This window comes from Metopolophium dirhodum, chromosome 1 (assembly GCF_019925205.1).
Source record: "Metopolophium dirhodum isolate CAU chromosome 1, ASM1992520v1, whole genome shotgun sequence".
NCBI classification, from domain to species: domain Eukaryota; kingdom Metazoa; phylum Arthropoda; class Insecta; order Hemiptera; family Aphididae; genus Metopolophium; species Metopolophium dirhodum.
The window spans coordinates 82,381,567-82,393,258 of record NC_083560.1 but is presented as its reverse complement, the minus strand read 5'-3'; the positions used below and the strand labels follow the sequence as shown (position 1 = coordinate 82,393,258).

The following is an 11,692-nucleotide window of genomic DNA, read 5'->3' as shown; positions in this document are numbered from 1 at the left end:
AATTATAGAATTATACGTGGTCGTTATCCGGAAGCTACGATGTAACGTACCTATACGTATAATATTAATTATGTATCAAAGTATTAGAATTCATAATGAATGGGTAGCTGTTGCGATGTTTTGTCCGTCGACACGCTATTACTATTAAAACGCTTATTGTTTCGAATTTTTTTTTATATTTATACAAATTCCAGATACGATATATATTATAGCTAAGCAAATACGCAATGCTAGTATTTTATGAAACTGTATTTATTTTACCCTTTTCAGCACCAAAATAACTATTCATTTTTGATTTCTGGGAACACTTTTACTTTTATAATCTGAAGAAGAATTTATATTTATAGAAAATGGCAGGATATTATAAATTTCAAGTAATTTTTTTTAAAATATAAATATATTCATTAGTGCTTAAAATTGTTGATAAAAGGCGGCATGAAGTGGGTATAATAATGTTTATCCCGTTAAATGTTTGATTCTGCACTACTTTACTCATCAAAACTTAAAAATAATTCTTATTCATGATTAACGGAAAAAAACTATTCGTTCAATATTTTAAATATATACATCAATGTAATGTAATGCATATAGGATTCAGCCCCCACAGATTTACTGAAGCCCGATAGGTATACGTGAACTTGACCTCTAAAATTTAGAGGACCCATAGGAGATATGATTCCCCATTCATAATATAGTAAATTATGACACACGTAGGTAATAAATTATGATACATTTTTTAAAACATTTACATTTTTTTTGTTCATATTTCATAATATTATGTTCATATTTTTTTTTCTAAAAACGGTATTGATACGTAAAATCTATAATCAAAATTTTGTTCAGTAATGACTTCTTGTTTTTATATGATTATGATACAATCCGTATGTTTGTAATTGAACACGAGAAATCATGGTCGCAGCAGTAATAATATTTTAAAATAAACGGAATAATTATAATCACGCCTCAATGCTTTACGCTATTATTATTATACCTTAATGTAAGTATTTATATTATTATGACTCAGAGATTGTAACCTTAATGTGTTTTTTTGATTTCCGTTTTTGTATTCTTTAACATTAATTATAATTTACAAAATAAATAACTTCAATATTAATGAACAATAAACTAAAAACTATGATTTATACTACTTATAGTACAATCGTATTATATGTGTTATATTTAATTAGCTTACATATTATATCGTTCTAGAGTAAATGTTGAAACAAACAACTAGTTTATTCAAAAATAAATAAGCGATAAATAGAATAATCTATCGCAGTTAGTACTAAAAAGTGAATACTAAATAATACTGTAGTAGCACTGTAATTAGTGGAAAATTAAAAATTGTATAATTTACCAAAAAAAGGTAGTTATGATAGAAGCAAATTAAAACGGCTACTACACGATAATCTTATGAATTAATAAGTGATAATATTATTATTAATATAATTCGTGGGCATGTGGAATTAATATCTTTATACGAACTACTAATGTTTCTCTTATATAGTTATTAATTTTAAAGTGTAATTTTTTTAAAACATGGGTACTGCAGATTGAGTCACTATACCAATTCATAAACTATCTTTTGTTTTCTTTTGCAATTAGTTTAGGTAGTAAAATCTCTAAAAACGTTCAACCTCTTGATTGAAGATCTGTAAAAATTTAGATTTTATCAGATATTTATACAATAGTAGTGAACGTTACAGAAAATAAACCATTCACGAAGATTTGCCATTATTATTAATTTATATTTATAATTTCAAATAATTCATATAAATTACTCCAAACTTGCTCAGAATTGTTTTACAAATGCGATGATCTATCTTTGTTACTTTCAATGGCAATATCACAACATAAAATATGTAACGAATTTGCACGCTCGGTGCAAAAGGCTACTGTTTTCCATGTCTCGAAGGACTGTTATTTAATTTATTTTAATTTGTCAATTTTGAGTTGCAGAACATTAACGCTCAGTTCGTTCGTATGAATTATAAACTGGATGGCGAGGCCATGCTCGAGACTTTCGGTAGAACGGAGAAGATAAGGAAATCCCTCAAGATTAAGGTTCAGAATTCATGGAAGCAAAATATATAGGCGTTTATTTTTTTTTTTTTTATGTGATCTGATAATAAATTATTATTAAACTACCATAATACATACATAATACAGCGTTGCGAATCGATCGAACGCTAATAAAAAATTCAGGCGGAAAACTCGTAAAATACAATAAATGGCCGTTGCGATTCGATCAATACGGATGAATAAACGACGAACGTGTGTGATAAATACGGGCATGATCTTTTTCGTTAAGCAACGTCTTGTGAAAGTGTAATGTTATATTAAAACTTTTCCGAAGAGTACTTGTGGGCAATGTCTTATTGAGGAGTAAAGAGAAAACCAAGTTCCATAAAATTGTTTTATTTTATAGCATAACATTTATCCATTCCGATGACAATAATAATAATGTTACAATCTACAGTGATACTGAACAAAGGTGATGATTCTCACCGACAGTAAATTGTTATACCAAATGCCAATCCCTTCTAAACTTATTTTTCTGTTTGCCTCGTGAAATAATCTTTCAACCAGCCATAGGTTTTTTTTTCAGAAGAATATAACAAAAATAATAATATTTTTAGTGAACAATCCAAAAAGAACGTAAAAATAAAAGTAAACATAAAAATAACAGACAATGCGAAATGCTGTATACTGAATACTGATCCGGTAACCTTTCAACTACTAAACTTAAGTACCAGCTTTTTATCTGGTTAAACTGTCGGTCATTAGTCTTCGGTAAAAGTAAAGTGATAAGAGTATTGTCGTTGTACATTATGTTATAATGTATTTACGTTTTTGTCAGTGTAAAATATTAAAAAAGTTACTACCCTTAATTTTTTATAATAATTAAATATAACATTGAATTTAGTAGGTACCTATTGATTTGTAAGTGTATTTTATTTTTTGTAATTCAGTTTTATAAATCTATTATAGACATTTTGAATACTGTTAATAATATAAGGGTCACACACACAAAAATTAGCTGAGTGCATAAAAAATATGTTTTGATTCATAAACAAATTTGCTTTGCACCAGTTGTAGAATTTTTTAATTCAATCAAAATATTCATGAGAATACAATTTTAAGCTTTTTATAAATTTGTCGGATTTCAATGGGAAATAAATAAATAATAATTTTCAGTAAAAATTATTCTCCGTCGATATCATGTAAAGCAGTACAGTTGTTAATAAACGCAAACATGGTATTGCGGGACCATATGTCACCTGGCATTTTATAACTATGTATTGTTTTTAAGAGGATGTCAGTGCATTTTTTTCTTCTCCTCTGATCAACGCGCAACATGGACAATTTTACGTTTACACTAATAATCATAATCATATTAATTTCCAAAATTAGAGTGAAATTATCTCTTTTATATACGCCTTTTTTTTGTATTTTAATTTTGAATTTACAATTTTAAAATACTCATAACTCGCTTTAAAATTAAAATATAATAAAACGCTTATGCCCTAGATAATAATCTTACTTTCAAATTTTATAAGAGGTAATTTCATTATAATTTTAGAAATAATATGATTATGATCATTATTGTGACCATACAATTTACTATATTGCGTGTAGGTCAGAGAGAGGGGAAACAAATACCCTGACATCCTTTTAAATGGCAATGAAAAAGATGTTCTACACATTTTAACTCCTACTTAATTATGTACTTGGAGCTCCATATTCTTAAATACGCCACTGACCAAACCATTTTGGCGGGACGGAGAGTAGATAATTTTGCTGATAATATTATATTGTATTGTGTACATTTGTATAGCTTTTGTTATATTTCTACAGAATTGAGGATTTAAATTTCTTTCACCAAAATGAGACTAGATTATTCTTTGTTCAATATTGTTTGAACATTTAAAATTAAATTAAAATTTTGCCTTAAACAATACTATGCATTGCTAATCATATCATTTTTTATTTGTTACTTAGAAATCCATTCAGTATTTTAGTTGTAATAGACAAAATATTTTATTTTTTCTATTGAGTTTAATCCTAGCAACTATGGCTATATGTCTTTTTGTTTGTAGGGGGGGGGAGAAACGGTTGGAACGATTAGTTGAAACACGTTTTTATGTCTAGCAAGGATTTGTAGCAGCTATAAATCCCGTGTGGTCATCCATCCGGAAGCTAATACAACACCAATACGTACACTCAGAGCATTTCCGCAGTTTAGTATACAGACCACGACGCACCAAGTCACTATTATATATTATTATATTATGTTATAATTACTAATAATTACAACTTACTAATGTATAATATACTTTACTTTTACGTCAACAAACCTAACATATAAGATAATGGAAAAATAAACCCACTACAGTGATGTACCCAAATCGTCTATCCAAAGCGCCGTGTTAAAAAAATATTTAACTGTAAAATGTTTATAAACTGAGTATATACTCAATGCTAAAATAAAAATACAAAATACCTACACTTATGAAAAAAAATAAACGAATTAATTTAGCAAAAGCAGACTTGTTCACAAAAAAATAATTATGATCTGTGCTAAAGATTTGTATTTATTATTTCTTACCATATTAATTTTCTTTACTTTACTATTTTTATTATTTATCGTGTATTCGGTGGACAAGAAATCTAACTGAAATCCCTTGTACAGTTTTTATTTATTTACGTAAAATTTACTTTTCTCTAATCTCCAAAAACGGGTAAACGAGTAACTTTCCCCACAATGGTGATGATGTTTTTGTTGTAATATTATATTGAAACAATGTCGTTACGGTTACTTGAGTCAACGATAATGAGTTACCTACTTCGTTAGGCTTCCATCACATTTTTCAATATATTTACTATGTGACTAGCGATGTAAGTATTTGAAGTCACCATTGCACAATCGGATGCATATCGTACACGCGTGGATGAGCAACACACACCGTATTTGCTTTTGGAATATAATGCGTAGGTATATGTGAACATTTGTAGAAGTTACATCATTATAAACCACGTGCACAGTGACAATCAACGTGATCCGTCACAGGCAAAATAACGCTCAAACGATTTTGATACACGAAACGGAAACGGAAAGTTCGACGGCAAAGGGAGACCGGTTAAATTGACGAAGCTTCGTGACTTTACCGCAATTGCAGCTTTCCCGGCTGGTAAGTACGTAATCTGTAGGGAATGCGTTTCAAATACATTTACTAGCACTGCAGCTGAGGGCTATGTTTATTTTATTGATGTACATCAGTGTAACCGGAGAGAAGGGCTTGAAAAGTTCGTTGTACAGAGGTTAGGTTATGGTTAGGTTACAAAGGTCTGTCGAAGAAAGAACTGATGTGATTTGCTAATAATTTTAGTTTAAAACATCGATTTGTAATTTTTACTGAATTTTACTTGATGTAAAAAATTACAAAAATGGGAGTGAAAATGGATGTGTTAATTTTGAATTCGATAATTAATTATTCCATTGTCATTCTATACTTCCGAGATTATTTTATCATTGTTAGTTACTTAATTTACAGTTAAATTCCAGTTAATTTACAGTCATACTCTTAGCAGACCTAATTCTTTACGATAGAAAATCACATAAATAATATATTAAAAAATATTAATTATAATGTTGTATTACATACGTTTCTTTTTTTTGATTTATAATTTAATTTGGACGTATATTAAAAATATTTTTAATTGGACTATAAGAAACTTTTAAGGATCCTTGTATTAAATATTCAAACTTCTTCAATTAAAAACAAAAATTATATTACACACAAAGAAAAATACTTATGTGATTGCTCTCATTTTGTTTTTATAATTTTTTACTAAAACTAATACAGGACCATGTATTCAATTTTTAAATTTTTAAACTTTAGATATACTTTTTATAATATGACAAAACAATTTGCACATTTTGGTGATATTGATGTATTTTGAAATATTTTAATTAATTGTAAAAAAAATAGTGTTACAGGTAGGTATGTTTTTTCGATATATTTTAATTTGTAAAATAACAACTTATGGGAATCTTGTATTCAATTTAAAAGATTTTTAGCTCAAAAAAAATATATATAGTTATTTAAATTTTTGAAAAACCAGATCAGACGCATAGGCAGGAAACTTGCCTTGGTATGGAATACTAGGTTTTTATTACTACGAATTACTAATTATAAACCATTTGAAATATATAGAATATAATACAGAGTTTCACAAAAATTAAAACTAACAAACCTTCTCAAAAATTGTATAAAACTAAATAGTCAATAATCATATTTATTTTCACTTTTGAAGAAATATTTTACACAGTAAATGACCTTAAAGCTAATTAGTTAAACCTTATTACAATAAGCTTAATACAAAATATATGTGTATAATAATATGGACACGTATAGGGTTTACGAAGACCAAAAAGTTTATTAAACACAGTTTAATACGTCATATAGTTTTAATTCCGTAAACAACTTTTTAGTATTTTTTCAAGAACCATACTTACATTTTGTTAAAAATAGGCCTTTTTTAAAAAATCAAAATTATGTAAGCACCTACAGACCTATTTGTTTATTTTGGTTTTATTTTTGTACCGTGGTTGATATGATAAGTTGGTAATAATTTGACTTTTACTGTTTTAAACACAAAATTTGGTTGCTGTAAAAGTATTCACTACATTTATATGCAGATGCCATAATGGGTTTTTACCTTAACACTTAATGGGTACTAAAAAATGACCAATAAAATATATACATTATACGTCCACCATAATATACTTTAAAATGATTATGTTAATATTGGATTCGAAACTTTACAAAATACGAATTTTATCTAGCATAAAATAATATAATATATTATATCATATTATGATTATTATAATGGATTAAAACACGCGAAATAGTATACTTTCGAGCGACGACGTTTATAAATTATAATACCTTCTTTTTACATCTATAAGGTATTGTGATGATTGTGGACGATTTATTTTCATTTATTAGTTTATTACGCAAACTGGTACGCCCAATCTATGATAATATCGTAATAATGATGATATAAATAATTCAAATATTCATAACATTAAACATAGGTATTTGTTTCCTCCCTTATGCATGAATACCGACTAGCTTACAGGAAACTTATAGATCAATAAGCCTACTTTCAAACGCCTCCAAAACCCTCAAAAAGAGTTATTTTCAACAGAATAAGACTATTCTTAAAAATGATCCTACCTCAACAATTTGGACTCAAATCCTCCAATTTAACAAGTTACCAACTACGACGTAATACCGAAATCATAATGAACGGTTCTTATAAAAAAAATCTTCAACGTACAGGCCTACGAAAAGGTATGGCACCAAGGTCTGCTAACCAAACTAGGCAGAAAATGTACCATAACTATACAACTCAACATTTATCACTCATCACACCTTCCAACAACAAATAGGAATAAATAGCTCTAAAATATTCCCTATAATAGCAGGAGTTCCTCATCCTAAGGACGAGTCCTCGGACTCACTCTGTTTAAATTTTATATTTTTATTAAAAAATATATTTATTATTTATTTAATAATATTATTATATTTCATATTTTTATTGCCAACTATAGCAATATAATATGTAGATGAAATCACTTTCATAACGGAACTAACACATTTAGAATATTCAATAAGTAACCTAAAAAATACTCACTTGATCTAATATCAAAATGATTCACAAAACGAAAACAAACGTATAGGGTGTGACCCTACCAAACGTAAAGAAAACATTTTTACCTCAGGAGATATACAAAACCAACTCTAATAATAATTAATAATTAACAATAAGTTGGAATAGTAAACATAATTAGGATATTAAATACCATGGAACCTTTATTGATGAAAAATTAACTTGGAATATACAAAAAAAAATAAAATACCAATGTCATCGGAGTCAAGAATATAAATATTATACAACCTAATAAAATATAGTTCAACATTACAAATTAAATGCTCATTACTAATATATTATACTATTTTTTATAATTATAGGAATCCCGAAAAAAAATTAAAAATTAATATATAATATAAAGACATTTCTCAAAATAGTTTTAAATCCCTCTGATTTATGTATAGATGCTTTTGCATAAGAGGCCGGACATGAACGAATGCTAGATCATACTTAGAAATTTGGATCAATGCAGCCCAATTATTCGAAAAATGTCATTCAGGACTTAAATCTCCATTATAAAATATTGCAAATAAAACTAACAACTGCTGATTAAAACAAACGTCTCCCTTAAGATCAGGGTTTGCATTTCGAAAAACTTCAGTTTTATGTTATTTATAATTAAGACGTTGCACAATTGTTGTGTTTATCGTTATTTAGAATTAAAACGTTATACAAGTTTTGCGTTTATCGTTATTTAAAATGGTTAGGTTAGGTTATGTTACCTAAACCAGTTTTTGAATAGAATAATGTTTTTGAATGTAATTAACTATAATCATTTTTTAAAGTTAATGAAAGTCACTCTAATGAAATATTACTCATTACTTGTAAATACTCCGCCACCTATATTTACGACCCATATTACATCAGGGCTTGCATATGAAAACAAAATTCTGTTTTATGTTATTTACAATTAAAATGTTACACAATGATTGCGTTTATCGTTATTTAAAATAGTGTTAATACCTATTAAATTTAAAAATAATAACTAATGCGGGTAGGTAATGGCCCGGATACGGAATTCTTAGATTGATTGCATGAAATAAATGTTTCTACGAAACCAATATACCCTTTAAATAAATAGTTTTTAAAATATTTTATTTTGCCTTATTTTTCGTTTAATGATATTCTATAAATTACGTTTTGAGTTATGTTTTGTTTAATGATATATAATATATTTTGTTAATTGTTATGTTTTTTTTTTGCGGTATTTAATTATTTTTGATTATTGCTTTCTGTTATAATAACGCTTACAAATTTTAATCGTTTTTTTTTGTTAAATATAACGTTATTGCAACGTTTACAAGTCCTGCTTAAGATGTTCTGCTTTATTCTTCATCATCATCGTCGTCAACAACATAGTTTTGTAAAATTGTGTACATTTTTAAATTAATCAATTTAAAATATTTTGTGAAAACATTTTACATGTTGAAACAGTTAAAAAAAATATTACTTATTCAAGTAATAAATAAAAAAAACATTATCTGGTTCATACGATTTGGAGCTGCAGTTCAAACTATTTGACACACATGTATACTGATTAAATTGTTAGAATATTCTATGTAATTAAATTTACAAAATATACGATGATGTTTATTAGTTTATTACCATTTGAAAATTATCAGTTCTTTTATTGCTCAATGTTATACTTCTCAGTTATAATATTATAAATAATATAATGATTATTAAGCATTATTATTTCATAACAAACGAGTTCAATTTTAGATCCACGTGAAATTGAACTATAATAGTGTTAAAGTATTTAACAGTGTTTACGTTTACTGCATTTCCTTTTGTCGGCTAACGTGTTTCCACATTAGCACCTAATGGTTATACGTACTCTATATTATATGCATATTTAATATACATATAAAAAATTACTTAGTATACTTAATGTGCATCATATCAGATAGTGTAATTTGACGCCAATTTTACGATTAGTGCTGTAATTATTGTTATGATTTCATGATTATTAATGGTCGTAATATAAATTTATCTGCGTGCGTGGCGTGTATGTCAGTTCGTGTGTATTTTATGTAGCTGTGTATGAAAAATAATGCGGAAAACTTACATTATCTTGGATAACGGAAGACCGGATATCCGTAGCATCGTTTTTGAGATAACCTCCAGTGGTAAGTTTCTGAGACGCTTTTCCCATTATGATCATATTTTCGAATGACATGCTGTGTAGTTGCAACTTACATGTAGTCTGAAAACATATATTATTACCCCATTAACAACTAGGTAGGTATATTATCATAATATTGTTTGTACAACACAAGTTACAACTTTGAAGTTCGTAACACATTATAATATTATCGTTATGTGATAGCATCATGAGCGCATTTATGCTATTGTGTTAATTATCATCACAATCAGTTTTTATACAACTATGGAGAAATCAAAAACCCTGTCTGATATAGAAAATTGAGACGTAAAAATATAAAACCTATCGATTGTAAATCGTAAATTTTATAAACTATATTTAGTTAAGGTTTGGGTTAGGGTAAAACGTTTTTGATTAAATACCTACGGAATAATAATCCATTTTTTCTTCTTCACTTCTAGCTTAAAATTTAAGCCCCCGTAAATATTAATTATGTGGTCCACAATAATGTGAATATACTCAACTTAGTGCAGGTACTGATTTCATAAATAAATCATAAACGAAAATTATTCGAATGGAATAAGAAAAATATTCTATATTATATTATAATATTTTTAATTCAAAACATACAATTAAACCAATCATGATCTACATCTACCTCACTTTTAAATTTTTAATTACTTAAGAGGTACCTATCGTAATTCATACAATTTATCAAAATATACAAAAATACATTATTGTTACAGCTTTTAAAAGTCACGTACCAAAAAAATAAAAAAAAAACGACAAATTATACCGTTGCAGTCACACAATACGTACATAATACATTAATATCAAATACTAAATAACCTAGTCTACTATCACAGCCACTAAGAAAACATTATCGTATCACAGTACACTTTAAAAGCAAAATAGTTATTAAAAATGAGTTGCATAAAAGTTAATTTGTTTGATTTTAAATATTTATTTTGATACATTAGGGGGTTAGCAAATTTGGGCTCAGTAGATCGACGTTTAGCTCCGTTAGTTTAAAAATTAGAGAGAATCTACCTATTATGAAACTTGATAGTAAGAACATTATTTGTGTTAGTTTGTTGGTTTCTTATGATTATTCAGTTTTTAAGTGAGTTATGTGCATTTTTAATTTACGCTATATACATGTACATAACTTGCTACAAAATTAATCTATCGTATAAAACCAACATACTAATACAGATAATGTTCTAACCATCAAATTGTCTAAGAAGTCAATTCACTCTAATTTTTAAACTAACAGCGCTAAACGTGAATACGTGACCCGTTGAGCGTACATTTGATTTTTTACGCACATGTAAGACAGAGACAACACATACAGGTGTGCTCATACAGGTCCTCTTAAAAAATGTATTTATAATACCCTTCTTTGTTTTTCACGGATATTTCTGCGGAAAACTCAATTTACTCATACGGAATTTTATAACTACCAGTAGATCACTGACGATATTATTACATTTAACGTTGTTGCAGGTTACACACAATGTTAAATTTAAAGATAGTCTACTCAAAAATACTTTGTTGAAAACCACTGTGATACCTATTTCCCTTATAAGTAACAAAAGTAGCTCATTCGTCTAAAATGCAATCGGTTCCTTTATAATCAGTTGTAGGCATAATATAATACCTATGTATACTTCTCAAACGGGTTTCTCAAAAATAAAATACAAACACAAAATATAATCAGATCTGAATAAATCTATCATTCTTCTATTACAGAAACCTAGGATAAAGTCATATAACGATCGACATTCGTCAATACTGTTCCAAAAAACTATATTTCTGACTTAATCGATACGGTCTGTCGAAACACTTCACAATAATAATATTATA

At 27.5% G+C, this 11,692-nt stretch overlaps 1 protein-coding gene across 1 annotated transcript in view; it reads right to left on the bottom strand.

The window, feature by feature from the left end:
• LOC132937429 (uncharacterized) overlaps positions 1–11,692 on the bottom strand; it is a 216,974-nt gene that overhangs the window by 18,576 nt on the left and 186,706 nt on the right. Inside the window, exon 13 of the mRNA XM_061004246.1 lies at positions 9,791–9,928. Coding sequence (XP_060860229.1) covers positions 9,791–9,928 — 138 coding nt within the window. The remainder of the gene's footprint in view (positions 1–9,790; positions 9,929–11,692) is intronic.